The following is a 26,423-nucleotide window of genomic DNA, read 5'->3' as shown; positions in this document are numbered from 1 at the left end:
CTTACGTTTCGTCAGAATCTCCTTTCTTGTAACTTAAATCCATTGGTTCGAGTCCTAACCCCCGGAGCTGGAGAAAACAAGCTTGCTCCATCACATGTCATCTTTAAACTGCTTTGAGATAGGCTTTTTGTTCAGTGATAAGAAAGATTTTTTGATGTTGCCACATAAATATTTCCAGAGAGCTTCTGAAACATTGTACTCCAGAACACTATTCAGGATCAGCCCTCCCATTAGGTAAAGTGGAGAAGCTGCCTCAGGCAGAACATACTGCCGAAGTGTTCAAGGAAAAAGCTGTATGTGCCACATGGCCTGACTTCTTTCTCCTAAGCTAGCCTGATGACCTCAGATGTGATGGAGGATGCTGCCCCTATCATCAGTGTTTGAAGTGAGATTTAATTGCCAGTCTGTTTGACTTCTATACATGGAAAGGGTTGGTGGTGCTCCATCTTTTCCCTCACTCCAGGCAACAAAATGTGTTAGGCTGTCCCCATGCCTATTCCAACTCTCTTTCTATTATTCTCTTCTAATATCCAGCTCAAAAAATAATCTATCTGCCAGGGAGAATTCACCAATTTTCCATTCCATCTTACCATTTCTAACAGTCCCTACGAATCAGGCAAGTTACCTAAATGAAGAGAATGGTATATTTCTTTTCATAATGACAGGTTGTCCCCCCCCCCCAGTTTAAAGGCTTCAGATTACTGTCTGTTGAAGACTTCATTTTGATTCCTCTCACTTTCCTCGTTACAAAATTCCACCTTCAACTACCAAAGAAAAATACTGACTTTGTTCAGTAGCTAAGTCCAAAACCATGACATGGTGATCATATTGGCTAGTGGACAGCGGAAAACGTCACTAAAGGTTTTTCCCCCCATGAAAAAATGGGGGAGGGGGGCACATGGTAGAATTTTCTTTTTCCATGCAATTCTTATGAGCATATCTCTTGCAGCTAAACTAAATTTTATGAAAGACACAGAGCTGAAGAATCATGCCCCTTCTCTTCCTTGTAGCAACTAGGACTAGGGAAAGACACCATCTGCCATGATGTCACTGTGCTCCTCATTGCCCCATCCTCAGAAGCTAACAGCACATGATATGTGAAGTGCAGGCAGGATGATGCCCAGTGCGATGACACCATGGCATTCACTGTATTTACCTAGAAGTTAGAAGGGGCAGGGGGAACGATACCATGGCTGCATACACACCATATATTTAAAGCTCATTTACAGCACATCACCTCAAAAAACAATCCCGAGAACTGTAGTTTGTTAAGGGTGCTGTGAACTGTAGCTTTGCAAGGAGCAAACTGCAGCTCTCGGGTCTCTTTGGGGTAAATGTGCTTTAAATGTATGAAGTGTATGCAGCCACGGAATTGTGACAGCTCCATATCTGTTGTAATATCCCTATGTTGTAAAGTCAGTGATTAGGTGAAACTTTGTTATTTGTCTCTCCCCCTTCCCCACCCCATCCACCCCCTGGTTTACATAGCTTTTTTCCCTGAAACATATAGTTGTTCTGCCTTGTACTTCTTACAGTGAACAAGACCGTCCTGCTCAAGGTTTGCTGACAGATTGGCAGGAGCTTATAAATCTGAGCCAATGTTTGAAGCCTACGGACCAGCGTCTAAGGTTTCTGTGACCGAGCCAGGAGACCCTGGCAGCAGTAAAGTGTCAGGGCCCTTGAGAGACCTTTTTGGAGTTGGCAGCAGAGAAGCATACATGTTTCCTTTCCCTGGACCTAAGACAGTCTTGTCTGTCCAATAAACTGCTGGGCATACGATGTATGCTTAGAGCATAGTGTAGACCCAGGTCAGCTCAAGGCTGCATACACACTATAATATGTCACTATGAGGTGATTGGCAGGTGGTTGCCCACTTACTTGTCAGATTTAGCCTGCCAGGGGTGGGGGAGATAAAAGTTGTCTCCTTTTAGCCAGAAAATATTTCTTATCCCTACTGCACTAGACCTTTTAAGTATATGTTTCCTCCCTCAAAGTTTTACATTCCCAGACACCCTTAATAAACTACACTGCCCAGAACTCTTTGCTGAGGGAAAATAAGCTTCAAATGGACTTTTAAGTTGTATAGTGTGTTCACAGTCTTTTCCCTTGTCAGCAAATATTCCCTCAATAATGCACAAAGCATGAAAGACTGTTAGCTGTTCCTGCTCAGTTCCTGTTTGCAATGGTTCAGTCTCTGACATTGAACACACCATTAAACATGCCCACATTTCCTTGGGTGCCAGGATTGGACCCTACCTTCTGTTCTGAACAGGAGAGAGGAACACAGAGTGTCTCTCTGTGAGTGAGCACAGTAGTAGCTGAGTAATTCAACTTTTTCTCCTTGATTGGGGCATGTCTGCACCATTTGTGCTTCTCTCTCTCTTTTTGCTGTTTGGATGTGGCAGCCATTTTGTGTTTTGCCACACCAACCATGACAGCCATTTCATACCCTCCGATATTTCTCCGATGAAAATAGGGGCATCCTAAGGAAAAGTGGGACGTTCTGGGATCAAATCAGAAACAGGGAAGGCTTCTCTAAGTTAGGGACATCTCTGGAAAATAGGGACACTTGAAGGGCCTGCCATTTTGTGGGTATGTAGCATGAGGAGAACAGTTGGAATGAATTGACCAGGACGTTTTCTTAGTAGTTCCACCCACTTTGGTGTCAGACTTATTTATTTCAAAGCTGAGGTAAACCTTTGGGGAGGAGAACGGCAGTAACTGCCGTTTTGTCCTCTTCAGAAAGCCCAGTTCTGAGGTGTTTTTGAGTTTGGGAAATTCAGAATGGCTGCTACTCTTTACAGAATATGTGGCTCATGCCAGGAGCAACTAATTTTCTTCCAAAGATGTAAAGCTAAATACCACTGAAGAAAAAAGCATTGACCGAAGCAGACATGTTAAAAAATACTGTGTCATGGACCACTGTTCCCTGCAACCCAGTTTTTTAAACCTAAACTAGTAGGAAAGCATTTGTTTGGATTTTTTTTAAAAAAAATTAGAGAGTCTTGTAAAAAAAAACTGTTAACAAACCATAAAAAAACTAAGATGCATTGTTTGAAAGTAGAAGTAAAGGTTTGAGAGCTCTCCCAGACCAGTTGGGGGGGGCAGAGGAGAAGCAAATGAGAGCTTAAAACTGCAGTCTTATGCATGTCAATTCCTTACAGATGCAAAACGGGTATTATGTGGCACCTGTAACACTGCCAGTTACTGCAATCAAAACAGTTGAGAAAGCAGATATGGGGTAAGGCAAACTGATCCCAAGTTGAACTCAGGTGTTATATGCTGACAAGGTGTCACCTCCAACAAAATTTTGTGGAAGTTAACTCTGCTGTTTGAATATGCACTGTGTGCCTCACTTGCTTTTGCCAACTCAATCACCCACAAATCTGACTTACTGGAGTGAGAAAATTTTCTCTTCCTCCACTCTCACCATAGCATGCATAATACTGTATACCAGTTACACAGACCTCTTCATGCAGAATTTGTTTCATCTTAAGGACCTGATTCTGGTTTGTGTGTGTGTGTTTTTACACAGTTCTACTATGTACAGTATCTCACACATGTTGGTGCTGCTGCTAATTAAATGTTAAATAGTAGCAGAAACTAAATAGAAACTCCATTTGAGAGACCCAGTTCTGTGATACATGTCAAACAGGAAACCTCTGAGGCCTATCAGATAACAAGTTATGGGAATCCTATGCTAACTATGGCTTCCTCTACTCCTGTGGGATCTTCTGAAAGGTTTGCTATTACATGCAGGACCTTGACAATCCCAGCAGCAGTATTTTAAGCTATTTTAGGCATAGCCATTCGCACAATAGTTTTGTATGGAGGAATTGTGACTATTTCCCACGGGGATATGGTTTGATAGTGGATATTTGTTGGCATAAGTTTAAACAATAAAATCATACCCAGCCATCCAAATGCATTAATAATCCAAACACATACAATATATAAAAGACTAGATAGTAAATCAGGCAACTTTAGATTTAGCTTCAAAAATCTGGGCTAAATACCCTGAAACAATCTTGGTAGTTTCGGGAGTATCATCCCGCAACAAATACTGGATTACAGACTCTTTGTAAATCAATATTTTAAGCTGTGAGGGAGTCACTAGGAAATCTCTGTGAAGGGTGTTGAGAAGAGTGCAATCCAAAATTATGTGATAATAATATATTATAATAATAATTTATTATTTAACCCCGCCCATCTGGCTGGGCTTCCCCAGCCACTCTGTCTCCACCCCCATCGTTCTACCCGGACACTGAGGTCCAGCACTGAGGGCCTTCTGGCTGTTTCCTCGCTGTGAGAAGCCAAGTTACAGGGAACCAGGCAGAGGGCCTTCTCGGTAGTGGTGCCCTCCCTGTGGAACGCCCTCCCACCAGATGTCAAAGAGAACAACAACTACCAGACTTTTAGAGGACATCTGAAGGCAGCCCAGTTTAGGGAAGCTTTTAATGTTTGATGTATTACAGTATTTTAATATTTTTTTGGAAGCCGCCCAGAGTGGCTGGGGAAGTCCAGCCAGATGGGCCGGGTATAAATAATAAATTTATTATTATTATTGTTGTTGTTGTTGTTGTTGTTGTTGTTGTTGTTGTCATTAGGCATTATTCCATGGTGGGGCTGCAATGCTAAGTAAGCAGATGAACTTACAAAAGGCTGGGAGGGGTTGAGTTTTTGGATTTCATGGTCTAGCAGTCTCTGCTTGATGAGAGAGAATATATGTGAATCCCTGCTTGCCTGAGTTTGAGGATAAAATCAGAAACCCATGTAAAATTATGGGTATTTGAAAGTCATAATCCGGTTCCTAGATTCTAAGAGATCCTGACCTAACTCTGCACATATAGCCAGATAGGAGACACATTTTGGGGCTCCTAGAATTTTTGGCTTTGAATTCGAAATGCAATCAATCCTGTAAATAAGTGTTCCCATTGAACTGCGTCCATTATTATTGCTTAATTTTGCTATTCAGCGCTGTAAAAGAAAATCTACAGGATGGACTGCGAGCAGATGTTATATAACCAATGCATTAGGAAGCTATAGTGAAATTCATAGGAGTCAAACAGAGAAGGGCTTCTGTGGTGACCATAAGATTTGAGTAGGTTCATATGGGGTGGTTATTCAATTCCAATCCCCATCATGACCAACAGTTAAGAATGATGGGAGTTGTAGCCCAACAACATCTGGAGGGTGAAGGTTCACCACCCCTTGCTTAGGTCATGTATTCTACACCTACTGCCCCTCACTACTCTTGGAATTGCCCTTTGCTCAGTTTAACCTTTCTGAAAGATTTTATAAGGAATCTTACATTTGTCAGAACTTAGCACTTTTGTTTACTGAATCATCCTAAAGCACATAATTAAGGAGGCAGCAGGCAGGAATCTTCCAAGTTCCCTTGGTATACTGCATTTTGCAGGCATCCACTTAAAAGTACCTCTAGGGAAAATGGTGAGCCCACCTTTATTTAGGTACAGTTCAACGAGAGGTTGCTATTTTGGGGGATGCAGTCACTTGGGATTCTTAGACAGTGAGTTAGTTTCACTCTGTATCTTGTGACCCTGAAATTGGAGTGAGGAGTTTGCTGTCACAATTTCCTTAAAATCAGCAGGAAGGGGAACAGCTGGTTTCCTTTTAGTACTCTTTTTTTGTGACACAACATAGACTCCACCTTGCTCACTAAGCATGTCACAAAGTTTGTGCATGTATGTGTGCGCGCGTAGGAATATACTCTGCTGAAAACCTTAACTGGTAATGTGCAGCAGGTGAACACAATCTCCATCCCCTCTCTGTTGTGTACAACAACATGCAAAACGCAACCTGAAACACAGCAGGGGCAGGGGCAGGGGGTGGAATGCCCTTGCTGCATTTTAAGCTGCAAATTAGTACATAGCCTAAATGTTTTGCCTGTTGTTTAAGAGGAGTTCTGAGCCTTGCCAATTTTTATTCGTTTAAATTTCTAAAAGTGCCCCTGGGGCCAAAAAAACTGGGGACCCCTGCATTGAGACAGCACAATCAAGAATCAAAGGTTAACAGGCCACAAGTCTATAGAGCCACATCCTATGTGACTGACTCACTACACAACTCATTTATATGCTGTGTTAATGTATCCCGAGCATATTCAAAGCTGCTAATTAAGTCATTTATTTATTTAAAATCTTTTATACCCTGGCCTAAACTTCCATGGCACCCAATAGTTAACAGATCACCCCAATTAAAACAACTTGAATTAAAAATTAGACTCCTCTGAAATTCTGTAGGCTGGGTTTTAGGTGATTCTGGAGGCAAGCGTATTAAGTTAGGTGCAAAAAATGGGTGTGGACTACCTTGTTTTTAATTGAGTCTCAGAGAAAACCCATGCTTTTAGGGGAAATACCCAACCACAATTCCTGTTGGTTGGTCCACACCCATTGCTAAGCTATAGCTGATTAATGCATTGCACCAACTAGGTAAAGGTAAAGGTACCCCTGCCCGTACGGGCCAGTCTTGACAGACTCTGGGGTTGTGCGCCCATCTCACTTAAGAGGCCAGGGGCCAGCGCTGTCCGAAGACACTTCCGGGTCACGTGGCCAGCGTGACAAAGCTGCATCTGGCGAACCAGAGCCGCACACGGAAACGCCGTTTACCTTCCCGCTAGAAAGCGGTCCCTATTTATCTACTTGCACCCGGAGGTGCTTTCGAACTGCTAGGTTGGCAGGCGCTGGGACCGAGCAGCAGGAGCGCACCCCGCAGCAGGGATTCGAACCGCCGACCTTTCGATCAGCAAGTCCTAGGCGCTGAGGCTTTAACCCACAGCGCCACCTGTGTCCCTTTGCACCAACTACTTATACCAAATAAGTATAAGCCCACTACAGTTCATATATCAAACGCTGACAACAGCCTGTATTGCTGCAGAGTAACCAGAGATGATGTAGCTGTCATGGAATCATATATCTTTGGTCAAACATAGGGAGACATATTAATTTACAACTTAAAGCTTGGGGTCGGGACAGTCCATACCCTCCATACATCTCAGCCAAGCACACTCTGCTCCTTTGGCACACTTTTTGTGGGTGCTGAGATTAGAATTCTGCCATATTCTCACATCTGCTATGGCAATATTGACTATTAGTATATTTTAGCAGCTGGCATGTGATGCAAATCAGCTTCTCACATATCTGCCACACATTAGTTATGTGCTCTGAGTCGGCAGTACTTTGGGGAGCACATTCAGCACTCAGCTGCTAACTTGCAGAATGGTGATTTAAAGGTTTTTGGTTCCTCTTACATAAATGAGACTGATAAGTCAGACCACTGGTCCGTCTAGCTTAGTACTGTCCACACTGACGAACAGTGACTGTCCAGAGTTTCAGCAGAATAATTTCCCAGTCCTACCTGGGGGTGCCATGGAATAAACCTGAGACCTTTTGTACTTGAAGCAGATGTTCTATCACTGAACTACAGCCCTTCAGAGGATTTTCCCTGTTAGTATGATTTTCATTATTTGTACACAGGCATACACAATACAAAATGCACATCCTCTACACCCTAAATCTAATATCAATGGGCCTGTATTAGAAATAGGCCTATATGCATGCAATTCTATACTGAATCCATTACTCCATCTGTGCTATACATTGAAAGCAGAAGCATATCACTTTAAGCAGCTATTGTTTTCCCCACTTCCCCAGAATCCTGTCTGGGCCTAATGGGAGTTGGATTCCAACAACATTTGAGTGCCACAGATTTCCCAGCCCTGCCCTGAAGGCAAGCTCAATACCTTTTCTTTTAAATAAAAGATGGACATTATTATTCTGATTTCTCATTCTGGTAACAAAGTCATTGGGGAGGAATTGGAAAAGCAAATATTTAATAGAATTTTCTGGCCACAAACTGTATTCTTTCACTCAATCTGTGATTTCTTTTGTTAGCATCCTAGGAGTATGGTGGGGGGCATTTGCTTTTGGCCAAGAATATCACTGCAGAGTTCAACATAAATAGAGAGATGTTTTTAAAAGCCTATCAGTTTTCCACAATGTCAGGCAAAGCACTTAGCTAAGTTATGTGTGCCAATATCATCTTTCCCATGGCTGGCTTGGCATTAAACATTAGGAATAAAGGATAATTTTAGCAAATGTCACATAATTTAGAGGAACATCCCTTGAGCCACGACCCCAGGATTATGCTATTCTATCGCTCTCTAACTTGGCAGGATCTACAACAAGGTTTTCAGAAGAGGTGGACAGTAATTGACTACTGATGCCCAAAGTTTTAAGAAATCAGGACAGAGTAGGTTTTTTGATTTAGACTGAAAGAACAAACATGATAGTCCTAGCTGGGGAGGGTGGGGATTTTGGTTTTCTTTAGTAAAAGATCCACTGATTTCATCAGGGCCACAATCCACTGAGAAGTTCTCTCATTCATTTCAACTGGATCTTGAGCAGCAGAACTTCATAGGAACCTGCTTTATACTGAGTCAGACCATTAGGTCATCCAGCACAATATTGTCTACATTAACTGGCAGTGACTCTCCGGGACTTCAGACAGGAGTCTCTACCAGCCCTATCTGGAAATGCCAGGAATTGAACCTGCGACCTTCTGAATGTAAGGTGGATGCTCTACCTACTGAGCTATGGTCCTTCCCAATGAATTAAGCTCTGGATCCACCAAGAACATGTGTGACTTTCCAGAAACCAGGGCATGCATCAAATAGATGTAAAAATTCTATACTTTCCTGTTGTTTCTCAGCGACTCATTCTGATTCTATTTCTAACAACACTGAGTTCATGATTAAAGGGACAGATTATGCTTCTTAAAAAAAATGAGTTTTGTTATGTGGTTAAAATTGTTTTACTATATTTATTGCTATGCAATGTAACTATAAACACACACACACAGTTATGTTGCATTGCAATAAATATATTAAAACAATTTCGTTCACAATACACAAGACATGAAAAAGCATAATCTTTCTAATAGTAAGCACAGCACCACCATTCTGGCAGAAATGGAACCCAAATGACCCCACCCCCCCAGAAAGCAAGTGGGAAGTATCAGCATACTTAGGGAAATCCCAAGATTTAGAGAAGTACAAGAAATCTAAAAACAGCAACACCAAAAGGGGCATCTCCCACCTCAAAATTGCCCCAAAAGTGCTTGGTGGTCACCAAGAGATGCTTGATGTTGATGCCAATTCGAAAAAAAAAATATTCCTGCATGTGACACTGGCCCTTGAGATATTCCAAGAACGTATTCCTTACCATCCTGCTGCCAGAGAACTCTATGCTTGGTGTTGATGTATGAGAGGATATTTTCTGTAGTGCCACCCTAATTCTGGGATACCCTCTCGCACCCTAATTCTGGGATACCCTCTCTCACAGAAATTCACTTGATATCCACACTAGTGGCATTCAGACACCAGGTAGAAATCTAACCATTTATTCTGGTTTTCGGCCTGTTATTTGATATTTTTGGTATGTGTTTTTTAAACTATGTTTTCTCTTTAAACTGAGATCATGTTTTCTTAAAATTAATTTTATTATGGCCCATCCAGAGATCCAAGTATATAGGGTGGGCTACAAATAGCCTCTATCTATCTATCTATCTATCTATCTATCTATCTATCATCATCTATCTATCTATCTATCTATCTATCTATCTATCATCTATCATCTATCTATCTAATCTATTGACATACAGGCTTTCCCAGGGCAGATATATCCATACCAAATTGCCAAGTCCTGCCCTGATGGCACCACTGGTAATATGTTCTTAATTAAATGACTTCCTGATCCATTGCAATGGCCACCACCAAGGGATGGTGATGGCCCAAGGAAGATGGAGACCAGTAGAGCCTGGGTTTTGGAATGGGCAGGAAGCTTAGGCAAGACAAGGTCAGGACCTTGGATAAGGACCAAGGTGCTGGTTCAGGACCATGGTTAGCAGTTCTGCAGCTGATAAGTAGTCGGGATGAAAGCCCTGCCTCCCAAATACTGTACTGCTCCTGGCCAGTTGCTCCTGGCTGGTGCCTTTTTTGTAGCTGTTGGCTTCTTTTAGGTAATGGGTTTTCAAGCTGCAGGGGCTTTTGCAGGAAAGGTTCCACAGGTATTTCCTGAGCTGCCTAAGGGTTTATGGTCTAGTCATGGGAGTCCAGTGGCAGAGATGTTTCTTCAGATTTCAGGGAATGAAATACAGGCTCAAGTGATAGCAGAACAACATTGGTAAAACTGGAGTGAATCCCTCTCCCCTTCTGGGAAACTTTTGTAAGATCACTGTTTCTTAGGATTCCTGGTCCTATGTCATAACAACTGGGAACAGGGAACTTCTTCACCCTCTTTTTTGAGTTCATGTGCCAGATGTTCAGGAATACAACTTCAGATCAGCTGGTTCAGATATACCAATTGGAAAGCGCTACCAAAAACTTTGTGCAGTTGCCTGCAGATGGCACCCAGTCTCCCCTGTTTATCCAGCTGATACTCTTAAAATAATACTGCTGCAGCAACTCCAAATGGATTGTTGAGCTTATCATAACAAACCAATGACCACACCATGCACAAATGCCACCCAGCCTCATTTGGGCTTATCGTGGGCTTGTATTGTTATGGTTCCAGACTGCTAATACCCTTAAGCCTCAGGCTCTAACTTGAGCAGGATGGGTTTATTTTGGGAAGAAGAATCTTTCCCATAGATGAGTGCCTATAATTCCAACAAAAGTCCTTTTTAAAAAAGCAGATATACTGTACTGAATTGTTTAGTCTAAAATTAAAATAGTGTCACTCCCATGACTTACAAAAGAAGACATTGTAAAATCACTTGTCAGCAGTGAGAAAGATTGCAGCATCACCCAGAGATAGGATGGCCAGGGTAAAAAAAAGAGAGAGAGAACAGGGCTCCTGTATCTTTAATAATTGTGTTGAAGAGAGAATGTCCTGCATGACAAGCTATGCCAGCTGAGATTCCCTCTTCTACACAACTCTTAAAGGTGCAGCAGCTCTGAACTCATTTCATCTGGTCACCCTACTGTCAACAAAATTCCGGCTGCATATGTCATTCTGCTATGCCTGTAGAATTGCTGCCCTAGATGTATGGACCAATTAACTGTTCTCTCACCCCCATGAAGTAGAACGTCACCCCACTTCTTTTCAGGCAAACCTATAACTATCGAGGGCAGACCTAGTTAAGTTTGGTATAACCCTCCCACTTTCCTTTTCCTCCTGTTTTCATTATTCCCATGGTGACCATGAGAAGGGCCATAGCTCAGTGGAAGGGCACCTGTTTTTCCTGCTGAAGGTTCAGTCCTTGACATCTCCAGGTAAGACTGGAAAAGACCTGTGTCAGCTCCAGCCTGCTAGGATAGTTAGGATTTGTAGTCAAAAATATTGGAAATGCACCAGCTCAATGAAAGCTGAGCTAAAAACAGTAACTTTTAAAAAAATGCATCCAAATAAAACTGATCAACAGAAGTGTTTTTTAAAAAATTGGGTTCTTGTATAAACTGTCAAGGAATTTTGTCAGCTCTTCCCAACTTGAACAGCTCTGTCTTCCCTGCATGGTCAAAACATTGCCACATTTAAAGTTACAGGGGTGACCAGATATCTCTCATTCCTGCTCAATGTTCTGCCACTCCTTCTAGCTAAACCAGCTGTCGGCCCCTGTGGCGAGTGCTCCCATGTGCAAAGATCCACTGTGAGAAATGAAATCCTAGGACTGTTACAAGACACTCCTTCCTGACATGTGCTACTTGTATAGTAAGTTCACTGTTTGGGTGGCTGTCAGGCAGGAAGTATAACCATTGAATGGTGTTTATCTGCCAAACATATGCCATCCATTAAGTGAGATGATGTCAAGCTTATTTGTACTGAAAGAAAACAAAGATCAAGGTTGTAGTTTTCCCCATCCATAACATTTTGTATCCTTAGTATGTCTTATTTCTATGGTTGCAAATAGGGATGGAATTTTCCAAAAGGCCCACTTTGTGTGGATCCCCCCCCATGTCCATCTTGCTCCTTGATCTCAGTAAGAAGTCATTTTTTTTACAGGTTTCACCAAAAATAGAAATAATTATTACTTGCACCATTATATTCATCATTATGCACATTATAATATGTACAATGTTATATTTTACCAGGTCTGTGAATGTTTAAGAAAAATTTATTGCTGCTGTTGTTCTTATTGCTGTAATATTACATACATGTTACATGTGTATACACTCCAATATTCCTAAAGCAACCAGCACATAACAATACATGTAACTGTATAAAATTACTCATGTCTTAATACTTGCAAAACCATGCTGCAAAAATACAGTTCCACACGATGCCTGACTTTTATAATATACATTTTCACATAATTTTGTATATGATCAGGTGGGCTTTAAAAATAATATGATATGACAAATATACAAGCACCTCAAGCATAGGCAGATACTGGATGCAGGAGGTCGTCCAGTGCAGGCAAAGGTTGATTGGGTTGCAAGCCCTAAATTCCATGTATAAATCCATTTAAAATGGATTCCTCCTCCATCCCTAGTTGTAAACATTGGCTTAGATCTGAAAGGGCTGTTGCACAAGTGGGAAGCACTTCCATCCACACATAGCAAGGACACTGAATTTTGCTAGTACCTCCTTTGCCTTCACAGAATATGCTCTTGAGGACTGGGGGGCACAGCAAGGAGTGTTGCCCCCGCACCTGCGATTGTCATGGATTGGATGGGTGCAGAGGAGTGGTAGGAGTCCCCAAGGAAGCCCCCAAGGGAACAAATCTCAGAGTCTTTCAGGATTGCAAGCCAGAAAATTAATGAAAAAGAACTAGGTTTATATATTTTTTAATTTTGTGGTTTTTAACTCTCTTCAAGGTGTTATTTTTTAAAAAGTGCATCCGGTGCAATCCTATGTATATTTGCTCTGTGGTAAGTCATACAGCAGTGGGGCTTACTCCCAAGTAAATGGCATAAGATTGCAATGTTTGTACCCCCCACCCTTTTTGTAAGAACATATTCAAAGGCTAAAGGCTAAAGTACTGTGGTTTCAAAAGAAAGCTACTCAGGCCAGCATACTAATTGGGGTGGATGAAGTGCGGCTTAGGGTTTGCTATAAATTTAGCAACCAACCTAACAGGATTGGGCCATAAGTAACTTAGCTCACAGCTTAGTTAGCAGCCATTTTGTAATAAAAGCATGCTCAATAGCTGAAAAGAAGTGTGCAGAGTTTCAAAAGAATATCCACAGAGGCCAGAAATATCAAAAGATTAATTGGGTCAGAGTCCATATCTGATAGCTTAGGAAAGCCAATGTTCGGTCAATGAGGTGCCAGAGAAGGGATCTTATGATGGGATAGAAGACCATAAAGGGGATAAAGAAGGATTGCTTATGAACCTGTTCTCTTTATATTACAAGGGTAAAATGCAAGGTCACATGCTAAATTAGGGAAGGAAGCGTATCAAGTTGGATACTTTTGATCCACAGAATGTCTAGCATGTTGCATGGATTTGCCTGCACATGAAAGCCAGAGACTTGGGGAATTAAAGCATGTTAATTACACTTACTAATTGTGGGTGAAGGCAGACATTGTGTGTGATAATAATAATAATAATTTATTATTTATACCCCACCCATCTGGTTGGGTTTCCCTAGCCACTCTGGGTAGCTTTCAACAGAACAAAACAGAATAAAACCTCAAACATTAAAAATTTGCCTAAACAGGGCTGCCTTCAGATGTCTTCTTAAAGTCAGATAGTTGTTTATTTCCTTGACATCTGATGGGAGGGCGTTCCACAGGGAGGGTACCACTACTGAGAAGGCCCTCTGCCTGGTTCCCTATAACCTTATGTCTTGCAGTGAGGGAACTGCCAGAAGGCCCTCGGCACTGGACCTCATTGTCCAGGCTGAACGATGGGGGTGAAGACGCTCCTTCAGGTATACTGGGCTGAGGCTCTTTAGGGCTTTAAAGGTCACTGTGACTGGAAATGGCTTGAGCACGCATTTTATTGCCTCAAAAGACACATCTTAGAATGGATGCTTAAATTGCTTCCACCACACTTAAAATATTAGCCCACTTCGCGCATGCATTGAGCCACTGTGGTGTAGTGGTTAGTGTCAGACTAGGACCCGGGAGACCAGAATTCAGTTCCCTACTCAGCCATGAAGCTCACTGGGTGTGCTTTGGCCAGTCACTGCCTCTCAGCCTAATCTACCTGACAGGATTGTTTTGAGGATTAAATGAGGAGAGGGAGAACCATGTGAGCCACCTTGAGCTCCTGGAGAAAAAGGTGAATGCAATTAGTAATATCAATAGCACATAGAAAGAGGCTGTGGGGGCCCTACCTCTGGCTCTTTCCCAAGGCCACAGGGAGCCACTGGTTTTGCCTGACACTCACATGTTAGGTATGGATGTCTGCAAGGGAAAGCCAATACACAAAGACCTACACAATTGTCATTCCAGAGCAGAGGGAAGTCTACTTGGGTGAAGGTCAATACACATAGGCTTTCCATTGCAGACATCTATTCCTAATGTATGGATGTCATGGGGCCAGTTGAACCACACAACCTCAGGGACAGAGATGCACCCTAAGAACTCTGTTCTATGTGTAATTCCACTTCACTGGATTTATGTGAAAGGGAATATAATGCCTGCCTTTGTGCTCTGGGAAGTAGGCTAGCATTATTATTGAAGCTGAGTTATGGGCCCTGTCTGCGCTAAATGTTTAAAGTTTAAAGTAATATTACAACACTTCAAATAGTCTTGATTTCACCCAAAGAATCCTGGGAACTGTAGTTTGGTAAGGGTGCTGAGAGCTCTAGGGAGACCCCTAGTTCCCTCACAAAGCTACAGTCCCCAGACTTTGCAGGGGAGAGGGATTGACTGTTAAACCCCTCTATAAATTGTAGCTTTTCGAGAAGAGGGGTCTCTTAACAACTCTCAGCAAACTACAGTTTTCAGGATTCTTTGGGGAAAGCCATGACTGTTTAAATTGGCATATTACTGTTTTAAACGTATGGTGCAGAGGAAGCCACAGTGAATTCTCTAAGGGTTCCAAACAAATTCAGACACAGCTGTGATTTGAACCAGGGACCTTCAGTTCATCATTCATGCTCCTAAACACCATGCTATAACAGCTGATATTTAAGTGAGCTGCAATGGGAAAAACCCCAAAAGGATTGGTTCAGTCATTAGGCAGAGTAGGCAGCTGAAATAAGGCAGAGTAGGCAGCTGAAATAAGGGTGCCAGCAAATTAAGCTTTTATTATTGTTTGTTTTTACTTCTAGGGATGGAGAGAGGTACTTGTGGCATTTTCTGCCTTAGGTGCCAAAATAACTTGGCTGGTTTTGGGCACTGTGGATCTTGACTTCAAAGGGTGGGGTGGGGACATCATTTTGCTGCTGTCTCAGGCATAAAAATGTATTGGGCTGACCCTGATCCAGGTTATAAGCACAATCTGCTTGCAGACATGCATATCAATCAAGGAGCTGCTGTGTTTTTCTGCTTCAGCCTGGCTTCTCTCCGCCCCCAGTCAAGCGCAACAGCAAAATGGATAGACATTCCTGCTGGTCAATGAACTGAATGATGATTGGCCATTTGTCCTGCCCCTTCCCCAGGCACCAGGTAGGCTATTGGCCTTTTGCGGGGGCAGGGGGAATTGAACACTGTGTGCACATGTATTTGATTAAATGTGCATTCATGCCCCACCCATTTATGAAAAAGAAAAATCAGTTTTCAATATGTTGAAAAATTGCTTAGGGGAGTAAGGGAGAAGTTCCCAAGCAATTTATGGCCACCAGTCTTCAAACAATCTGTGCTGTGCCCTCAATAGGGAAGAAAAACATCCTTTGGAACAAGAAGCACTGTGTTTCCACCATGGGCCCACTACAAAAATTATGTACTTCATTCTAGAGCAGGGATGGGGAATCTGTAGCCCTCCAGATTTGCTGAAACCCAACTCCCATTAGTGCCAGCCAGCAGGGCCAAGGGTCAGGGATGATATAGAGCAACAGCACCTGGAGTGCCACAGGTTCCCCATCTGAATCCATAGTATTTCTTCACACCATGCGTATGTCACTTACAGAATTTATTGCTATTGGATGTAGGGATAGCCACTGGCTTGGAAGGCTTGAAAAAACAAACTGGGCAAATTCACAGGGAGGTCACTGGTCATTAACTTAGGGTGGTTAAGACTGATGGTAGTATATGCCCAATTGCAAGATGCTGGGGATAAATATAAGAGATGTTTAGAATCATCACAGTTTGCTTTCACTGAATCCACCAAGGCAACTGTGTTCTATGTCAACCTGTACCATAAACATGAGCCAAAACAGTATAGAGTGTTGGTGGGAATCAGGCCTAATTAGCCATGACAGGCCTCTCTGTTTGGCATGCAAGGCTGATTTGGCCAAACACTGACAATCAGGATTGTTGGAGCTAGCAAAGCACTGTGCAAAAATGGACCACCTGATATCACTGGGAAGGATGTCAGGTGATTGCCAGGTGGGCAGTCCAATCCACCTGTTAAACTGGGCCCAGTGGGGAGATAAGGATCTGGCCCACTGGCCAAATCCAGTTTCCCAGCCCTGGTATACAAATACGGTCCTCTCAGTGGTGGCACCTATACTATGGAATTCCTTTCTGAGACATAGCCAGCAGGCACCATCTATTTAGTATTTTAAGGATGTTTTATAAACTCATCTGGTTTGTTGGATAGCCAGCTGCTAAGGTTTTTGTTGGTGTCTGGGTTTCTGTTTTTTTCTGATTGGGCTTATTTAAAAATGACGGTTGTATTGGAATTTAAATTGTCGGTTATTGACCTAGTGGTATATTTGCTACTATACGAGCCTCACTGAGAAGGCTGTAGTCTGGAAAGGCAGCTTAGAAGTATTTGAAATAAATAGAAGCTTGAGTCTCTTCAACTATTAGCTCTGAAGAGCACCCTCCCATTAGCATCAATGGGAACTTGGGAGCTTCTTCAATATGGATAGCAGCCGCCGCTTTTGTTCAGCCTGTGGCAGGGAAGGAAAGTGTTAACCGCTTCCCCAGGTGTTGATGAAAATGCTGCCCACTAAGCTGATCATTAACTTTTTTATTGTAACCAAGCAGGTTTAGCCCACAGTCTGTCAGGGCTAATGGGAGTTGTAGTCCAAAAACATCTGGAGGGCACCAAGTTGGTGAGTATTGCAGTGTTGCAGGAAGCCTAGCAAAGCTCATGTTTTATTGCAAAGGTGACATAAACAAAGCTATGTGAGTGAGCTTAGCATTACTGAGGGACTGTTATTAGAAATTATCCGGATGCTATCTGCATTCCTACCCTTTTGCTTCCTGGGACAGCAGGGATAAGGAGTGCTGCACAAACAAGATATCCCTTTCCAGAGGACAAAAGAGAAGTTTCTCACCAGTGACCTTTACACTCCGGCATGAGAATCCTCCCAGTGATACATACAATGATACATTCACACTGAGATAGTGTGGTGTAGTGGTTAAGAGCAGTAGACCGGGTTCTGGGGAACCGGGTTCGTGTCTCTACTCCTCCACATGCAGCTGCTGGGTGACCTTGGGCTAGTCACACTTCTCTGAAGTCTCTCAGCCCCACACACCTCACAGAGTGTTTGTTGTGGGGGAGGAAGGGAAAGGAGAATGTTAGCCGCTTTGAGACTCCTTCGGGTAGTGATAAAGCGGGATATCAAATCCAAATCCATTCTGAAGTGCAGGAGCTCATTGTGACACAGTCCACATAGCCACTACCCTGAGGAGGGTCCAAAAATGCAGACAGCAGAGTTGATCCATCATACACACATGTACACACACACAGCAAATAGCAGGGTTTTGTTTTTTTAAAAAAATGCTCAGTCCATTAGGATCAGTATGACTGCAACACTATGCATAGTTTCCTGGGAGTAAGCTTCATTGAACTTGGTAGTGCTTACTTTTGACTGCATGTGTTCAGCTTATAAAACACACTGAACTTTAACTAAAGATACTGAGCCAGTTGAATGCAAATTTTAGCTCTGAATTAGAAATCCAATCAACTGTGTAAAGAAGTGTTCCCATTTAAGCCACTAGCATAAATAAAAGTATCTCTCTTATCTGCTTCATTATTTCCCTTATTTGCTTTATGACGTTAAGGTTACCAGATTTTTTTCAATGAATCCAGGGACACTTTTCAACGTCAATGGATTTTGTGTGGGGACTGATTTGTAAATCCGGGGACTGTCCCCGGGAAACGGGGACGTCTGGTAACCTTACTTTACGTCCTCTGTCCTAGTCTACCACAAACAATAGTGAAACTTGAAAGCTTCATTCACATTCACTTACCAAATTAGAACCATAGAATTGTAGAGTTGGAAGGGATCCTGTGGGTCATCTAGTCCAACCCCCTCCAATGCAGGAATCTTTTGCACAAAATGAGGCTCGAACTCACAGTTCTGAGGTTAAGAGTCATATGCTCTACTGATTGAGCCATCCCAGGTAAGTAGTAGAGTGTGTCAATTACCCTGATGCTCTAATGGATGGCCTCATCTCTCTTGCTCTAAAAAGTCCCAGATCTGCACCCCCTTGTGTTTTCAATCCTCTCTACACCATTAAATATTTCTGGAAAGAAAGGAGTCCAGCTTTTAATATCTGTCAATCTAGACATTATATTAACCATGGGGACTGGAATCTCTACTATGTGTTCTCTTGCAATTTGTGTCAGTACTGTTTGTTGGGTAGGTGGGTGGGCATTACCAGGAAAAATGTATTGCTTGATGACACTGACTTACTCAGTTAATTGATGATACGTGCAGAGGTGGGATGGGAAAGACACTTTGATTATAGCAATCTCTGTGACAGACATTACTGTACATCCAGGCCACCTCTACAGCCGTTATGATGCAACCTATAATGGGTGTCTAGTCTCTATATGCATTGAAGATTGTGTCTATAGGACACACTATTTTTCTTGCTATTCTTATGCTGAGCAGTTTTTGAAGCACTATCCCATTATCCAATGTCACTTCCTGACAATCTGTTCATTGAACATTCATCCCAATTCGTTTGTAGAGAGATCTGACAGCATTGGCTATTTAATGAGCATTCATCCTGATTTGTTTATGGGGATATTAGGCAACATTGCTGCAAACAAGTGTTATCCCACCTTTCCAGTGCATTTTCTCATCACTTTCCTTAATGCAAAAAGTCCAGTGTTTGGGGGAAGCAGGTTTGTTTTATCAAAGCTTTAAATCAGTTTTAATTGTGTAGCCTGAGTTTTCTGGTAAGTGACTGAATCCCTCCCAGAGATAGTGGCAGTCTGGAAGTTCACCAAAACATGCAAATCATGTTTGATCAACAGCATAGCAAGAGAGAGAGAAATCCAACCAAGGTAATGCAGGCAATATGTGGCAATATTGTCTTCAGATCTCTGAAAAACTCTCTTCTGTTTACAACCTATGATTGTCACTCATCCAGGAAAGAAAACTCCCCAATAGCATTGAAAGTACAGTGTGGTACCCAACTAAGTTTTACTTAGAGTAGAACCATAGAAATTAATGGAAATACATTCGGTCAATTCTGAGTAAAACATAGTTGAATACCCATAGAATGTAATGTGAATTTGCGCAGAATAAAACTGACAGACCCTACCATTAGGTAAAGTGAAGTAGCAGGTTTTGAATAGCACTCGGTTTTAGATATTGTAAAGGCGCATCATTTTTTTAGTGATTTAATATATTAGAGTTGTCTTAGAGAGGGAGAGTTGTTTGTAGAATTTTCTGTCCTGGGTGCTGAGTTACTTGACTAGGAGGGCAGCAAAATATACTGGGCCTCCTTTGATGATTAGCCTATTTCTTACATAGAGTTTGGACATGATCTTTTTACTTATAAATGCACCTCTCTCTGTTCCATAACACAGTATTTCCATGATCTATTAATCTCACAACAACCCTGTGGTACAGACTAATATCATGACCATTCCACAGCAATGAAATAGAAATGGAAGATTGCCAGATAGTTTATAACCATTGACAAGTCTGTTAACATTCTACATCTAATTTTAGCTATTGATCAGCACAGCTAGCTGGGGTTGATGGCACTTGATGGAAGTTGTAGTCCAAAACATATTGTTGCACGTCATCCAAATCTCTGGCTGCTGCAAAATTCCTGGGGTTCCAGGCACTTACCTAGGGTTTGGTTTTCTTGGAATGAAGGACAGCAGAGACTGTGGTGTCTTTATGATATATGATTTATTTACACTTATATACAACCTGAGCCTACAATGGAGGAGTTCGCGCATTACCGCCCCAAGAGGCTTTTGCTTTTCCTATAGCCACAGCCTTGGATTCCAGCAGAAATCAGGCATGGTTCTGTCTCCCAGCTGCCCAGCCCTCAGCCTGCCAGTTTCTAGCTTCTAGCTTGCACACACAACTCTCAACTCTGGCCAGGTATGATGCCAGGTTATTGACAGGTGGTTGGACCCACCCACCTTTCAAATACCCACACAGTTGCTCACTATTTGATCTGCCCCACTGTCTTAAAGTAGTTCCTCTCCCCACCATTAGTTGGTGGTCACATGGCCCTTCTGGTATCATACACCCTCCTATCCACTAGAGGGTGCACACACTCTGTTGCTGTACTTAGTGTCCTACAAATGAAGGACACTCACATTTTTTGTTCCCACACCAGTAGTGGCTCTGAATGCAGCTCTTTACCTTCTCCCTGGCACAAAATGCATTGATGTGACTGCATTCCCTCTGACTCCAACTGAAGGAGAAACTAAACACCACTCATTACAATGCCCTTTACGTGTATAATATATGGTTGTGGACTGACATATTCTATGCTCTGACAATAACAACAATTTTATTATTTATACCTCACCCATCTGGCTGAATTGCACTAGCCACTCTGACAAGGATGGATATTTCACTTGCCTTAATTTAGCCTACAAATTGCTAAAAACTGCCAAGCAGTATTGTGTGATCAAGATCAGGTTAGCTGTTTCAGTTATCAACCATGGGGAAAAGACACACAGGTGCAGTGTATCATTTAGAACATATATGATGAACATATAATCTGCATATCTGAAAGCCCTTTGATTGTCTGGCAATCTATTTTACTTCCCAGATTGGGGGGGGGTGCGCACGAGAGAGAGAGAATCTGATGCTTCTGAATTTAGAAAGTTATAGCCATTCTCCTCAGCCCCATGAAATGCAGCAGAGATTCCTTCCTAAAGCCAAGAGGGCAGTGGCTGCGAACAACAGATGTAAGCAGAGCTCCCATAACTGTCAGTTTTCGGAGGGTATGCATTGAGAGGAGAGGAGGTGCTATTTTGATTGATATTTCGCTGCTGTATATAAAGCCGAGGAATTCTTCTCCCCCTCTGCTTGTCACACTGGCCTGCATGCTCTCCACTGGACTTGTGGCTCCTTGCTGTTGCATCTGACACATAATTGGGAATAAAGAGGAACAAAAACAATGCCGGAACCCACCAAAAAAGCCGGTAAGTGTCATCGTATCTCCCTTACTTGTCTTAACAAAAAGCAAAACATGTGTTTTGAAACCAGCTTGTGACTGAGCAGAGAGATCAGAGAAGGCAAACCTTGGAAGCTGTTATCCTTTCTTGATTCACCAAATTTGAGATCCGTGAATAGAGTCCACTATCACTGAAAACAGTTGAACAACTTAGTGACGAAGGTTAGAAAGCTCAGCTGAACTGGAACATTTTAGTTATGGTTGTGCTGTGCTAGATTATTGTTATTGTTGTTGGTACAATTTACTTTTCTGAAAGCTCCTTTTTAATTACCATGTGTCAGAATGTTTATAGGGGTAGTTTTTTGTGTTTTCAAAAAGTGCATAAAGCTTTACTATTGTAAATGAATCTCATTTGTATGTTAACAGGAAGAGTAGGTTTATAATTCAGTCTTACAATTTACCTTGGGTATTTGGGTATTTATGATAATAGCATCCTCTTTACCTTATTCACTTTGTATCAAATTATGAGATTATTTTTGTGGCTGGCAAAACAGAGATGCTGTCATTATGAATCCAAACTTTGGAGGACTACTGCCCTTCCCAAGCAAAGATTTCACAAAGTTGTAACATATTTAGAATCCAGCGCTGCATAATGGGAATATTATCTAGACAGAAATATTTCCTTTAAATGTCCGCTTTTAAAAAAAAAGTATTGGGAAGAAGGATCCTCAACTTTAACAGGCGCAGTTTACCAGTAACTCAAGTATTCACTTATTATATTAATAGCACAATCCTTAAACAGTCTACTCAGAAGTAAACTCCACTGAGTTCAGTGGGACTTACTTCCAGGTAAGCATATATAAGATTGCAACTTAAGATCACATGCACACCATACATTTAAAGTACACGACTTTCCCTGGGAACTGTATTTTGTCAAGGATTCTGAGAATCGCAGCTTTTAAGAGGTAAACTACAGTTCCTTAGATTCTATGGGGGAAGCTACATGCATTTAATGTGCTGTAAATGTATAGTGTAGAAGCCTAAGTCTGCCTTCCTATATTAATGCTTCTTTTCCTACACATATCATCAATCGTGTGCATGAATGCTTAAGTTTCAGTTTGATCCTGTGCATGCTTACTTGGAAGTAAGTCCTATTGCATTCAATGGAGCCTACTCAGTGGACCTAGGATGCTAGATTTCATCTTTTTCCTCTAAGCGAAATCTGCCCAGTTCCCTCACCCTCTTGTATAGTCCACTCCCTATAAGATCTCAGTTGCAATCTTCATAAGGTCACTATATGCAATATAGCTTTTCCTATATGGATTTTATGGTTGGGGGAAAACATATATGCTATGTGTATACGCTGTAACCTAGGGAAATTCACAAAGAAAAAACCAAACTTGTAAAATCCCTCCTTAACTTTTCTGCATGAAGGTGATATTAACAAAACCTTTCCCCTTCATTCCTTTGGAATGTTGAAAAAGGATACTAGTATGCTAAGGAGCTAACAACAATTTTCTCTGTGTGCTATGTTTGCTTCATACTCAGAGCATAACTCACTTCCATATTTAGGATCAAGGATATAACCTCAGGGCATATTGGATGGTGGCTCTGTGGGGTTTTCACCTTGTCTGTTAGCGTGTGGCATGGATGTCTTGAGTGTTTTACAAGGTAAATCAATTACTGGTTCAACCTTTGCCTTTGACATGGTGGATTTTGCTTGTCCCTTCTCATATTTTCTGGATAAGGTGAACAAACCTACTCTACAGTATTAGGGATATATTGTTTATATAAGCCTTTGCATGGCACAGAGGATTGGATCAGTTAATTCTCAGAATAATTACAGGCCTAGAATCTACCATGCTTTTTTGATAGCAGTGGTACCACTTCAGTAAGAACAGTCAGCTTTGGGTCCCTGTTGTCTCAAAATGTTTCCAACAATTTTTGGGGGGAATGGATTGAAAGTGCCTTTTTATCATATGTATTACTTACATGGCTAGAGATATACTGCAAAAGCGTGCAGCCAGTATGGCGTTGTGGTTAGAGTCTCGGACTAGGACCTGAGAGATCAGGGTTTAATTTATTTATTTATTTATTTATTTATTTCAATACATCCAAAAATCATAGGGTGGTTTACAATATAAAAACACAAAAATATGAAACATATCAAACAAAAACAAACAAAACAATAACCCTCCTTATGCAGTTTAAAAGGCCATAGATTGTTTACCGTAATTAGTCCAAGTTCTGGGAGAAGAGGAATGTTTTTGTGTGGTGCCTAAAGATATTTAATGAAGGTGCCAGGTGAGCGTTCATGGGGAGAGCATTCCACAAGTGGGAAGTCACCACAGAAAGGGCCTGTTCTTGTGTTGCTGCCCTCTGGACATCTCATGGAGGAGGCACACGAAGAAGAGCCTTAGATTATGATCACAGGGTCCTGGTCGTTGCATATGGGGAGAGGTGGTCTTTGAGATATTGTGGTTCTGAGCTTTTAAAGGCTTTATACAGGCATGGGCAAACTCTGGCCCTCCAGATGCTTGGGAGCAAAATTACTATCATCCCTGACCACTGGTCCTGTTAGCTAGGGATGATGGGAATTGTAGTCCCAAACATCTGGAGGGCCGGAGTTTGCCTATGCCTGGACTTATATGTCAAAACCAGCACTCTGAATTGAGCCCAGAAACTAACTGACAGCCAGCACAGTTGGGCCAGGACTGGTGCTATATGTTCAAGTGGTCTTGCCCCAGTAACAACCTGGCCCCTGAATTCTGCACCAGCTGAAGTTTCTGAACTGTCTTCAAAGGCAGTCCCAACACATTGCAGTAATCTTACCTAGAGGTTACCAGAGCATAGACAACAGAGGTTAGGCTATCCCTGTCCACACAGGGGCACAATTGAGCCACCAGTCGAAGCTGATGGAAGGCACTCGCATGTCACCAGGGCCACCTGAGCTTCAAGGGACAGCAATGGATCCACGAGTACCCCCAAGCTGTGTACCTGCTCCTTCAGAGAGTGTGTAACCCCATCAAGGGCAGGCATCCTCCAATCCATCTAGTCTGGGGAACTACCCACAAACAGTGCCTCGGTCTTATCTGGATTGAGCTTCAGATGGATTGGCTCTCAGCCAGTGCATTTCCGAAGCAAGACAACGGTCCAGCACATCCACTGCCAGACCTGCAGATGTAAGGAGAGATAAACCTGTGTGTCATCAGCATATTGCTATCCCCAGTTGGCCATTAAGCTCACTTGGTGACCTTGGACCAGTCACTCACTCTCAGCCTAACCTACCTTATGGGGTTGTTGTGGGGTTTAAATGAGGAGGTGAACCATGTAGCTACTTTGAGCTCCTTAGAGGGAGGGGTGGGATAGAAATGCAATGAATAAATAAAAAATAAAAATTGCATCATTTTCTTCCCTTTCTTTTGTTTTAGTTTTATACTCAGTTCTGGCTAAGTGTTTCCTTGAGGTTTTCTAAGATTGTTTAGACTAGGGCTGGGCAACCTGTGGTCCTTCAGATGTTGCTGAGTCCAGCAAGTGTAGCCAATGTTCAGGTTCTGCACCCCTGATTCATACAGAATTCCAATCTTCTGCACCAAGTAAAGCATTTACAGCTGATAATACCATACCCTTCACATTAATTTACAAGGTTTAGAGCTTATTAGTGTTCCTTAGTTGCGTGGATTAGGAGTTTCAAAATTAGGATGCACTTTTGATGCAGTCAGAAGCAGTACAAAAGAAATATATATTAAAGGGATTTTAAAATAATTTTTAAGACCAATACTTATTTGTGCAATAGGAGCATCTCAAATCTGCTAACTGACTTTAAATTTCTGAATTGAAGCCTATGTTCAAACTTTGGTGACATTTTAGGGCAATCCAGCTACAATGACTTAAGAAAACTTGGTACTATACTTCCAAAATTCTGAAACTTTGAGGTTAAACCTCCTTAAGGGACAGAAGCTCACTCTAATGTATGACAAGCAATCTGCAGCTCATGAGAAATGTTCATCAGCTTTCAGATTTAGTTTTAACAGATAGTTTTTTGTTCTCATTAAATCGCTACTTAACTTCAAGACAGGATGTCCTAATTGGCAGAGTTTGGGGAGACATAGTAGTATCGATATTGGGAAGAAAGTTGTTCAGGATGACCATTTAGGCCTTTGCAACTTGAGGGTGTCATGGAAACATTGCAGAGTTTGTGAGGAACTAGCAAGTTGCTTCTTTGCTGCTCCGTTGAATATTCTTCATTTGTGTGTATGTGATTTGATGGAGAATTTGTTCCAAGCGATGTGGCTGCTGGGCTATTTAGTTATTAAGTTTTCTGTTCTCGGGAGAGAGAGAAGAGGTTAAGGAGCTTTCTGTAGGATATAAGGGTTTTAGCACCTCAAGTGGGATCCTGCACCTTACAGGACTGAGCCCTAGGCAACTAGTGTTGACAAGGCTGCAAGGATCAGTTTGCATCCTGGCACTGCTGCTTAGCGCTGGAGGACAATAACGTATGAAGTATCCTACCCAAAATAGCTCTACCAAATGTGCACATGAATGTGAGAGAACCTAAATCTGCACCCAAACTACCGCCAGCCTGCCTTGTAAAGTATCCTATTTGCTGTACAGACAGCTGACATATATCTTAACATCAATTCTGTTAGAGATGGTATGACACTAGAGATAGTACTGACTTTTATTTATTAGTTTAAAACATTACTCTTCATTGCAAACCAATCTCAGAGCAAGTTGTGATTAAAACTGAAGCATAGAAGACAGGGATAGGGGATCTAAGGTCAGGGGGCTAAATGTTGCCCTCCAGGCCTCTCTGTTTGGCCCCTGTAATTCTCCCCAGGTCATGTACACATAAACATTGAGTGCTTTTGTTTGTGTCCTTGAACTGTGATCATGTCTCTTGCTTGCCTGGAAGGATGATGGAGAGATGTGTGTTTGTGTGTGCATAGAAACCTCTGGCATTTGCATGGTTGAAATGTAACCTACTCTACAAAGAGAAGATTCACACCCATTGCT

The 26,423-nt window shown here is 42.1% G+C and overlaps 1 protein-coding gene and 1 long non-coding RNA gene across 20 annotated transcripts in view; both read left to right on the top strand.

Annotated features, from left to right (window-relative positions):
• The first annotated feature begins 273 nt into the window (after nucleotides 1–273).
• Nucleotides 274–19,424, top strand: LOC309379356. 10 transcript variants are annotated; one of them, XR_014172431.1, is made up of 4 exons: nucleotides 274–385; nucleotides 3,165–3,241; nucleotides 15,465–15,578; nucleotides 19,236–19,424. It is a non-coding gene; the product is annotated as an uncharacterized lncRNA (long non-coding RNA). The 10 variants fall into 10 exon arrangements; XR_014172432.1 differs by lacking the exon at nucleotides 274–385 and adding an exon at nucleotides 441–1,662; XR_014172433.1 differs by lacking the exon at nucleotides 274–385 and adding an exon at nucleotides 1,675–1,851.
• A 1,853-nt stretch (nucleotides 19,425–21,277) lies between these two features.
• The window catches only part of MYBPC1 (myosin binding protein C1), a 96,118-nt gene continuing 90,972 nt past the window's right edge, over nucleotides 21,278–26,423 (top strand). For all 10 annotated transcript variants that reach the window (XM_081928180.1, XM_081928184.1, XM_081928183.1 and 7 more), the window contains exon 1: nucleotides 21,278–21,435. In XM_081928180.1, coding sequence (XP_081784306.1) covers nucleotides 21,411–21,435 — 25 coding nt within the window. In that variant the 5' untranslated portion in view covers nucleotides 21,278–21,410. The remainder of the gene's footprint in view (nucleotides 21,436–26,423) is intronic.

The sequence above is a fragment of the Podarcis melisellensis genome (assembly GCF_964234715.1).
Source record: "Podarcis melisellensis genome assembly, chromosome: 10".
NCBI classification, from domain to species: domain Eukaryota; kingdom Metazoa; phylum Chordata; class Lepidosauria; order Squamata; family Lacertidae; genus Podarcis; species Podarcis melisellensis.
The sequence above is the reverse complement of the archived record's forward strand: the minus strand, read 5'-3'. Positions and strand labels throughout refer to the sequence as shown.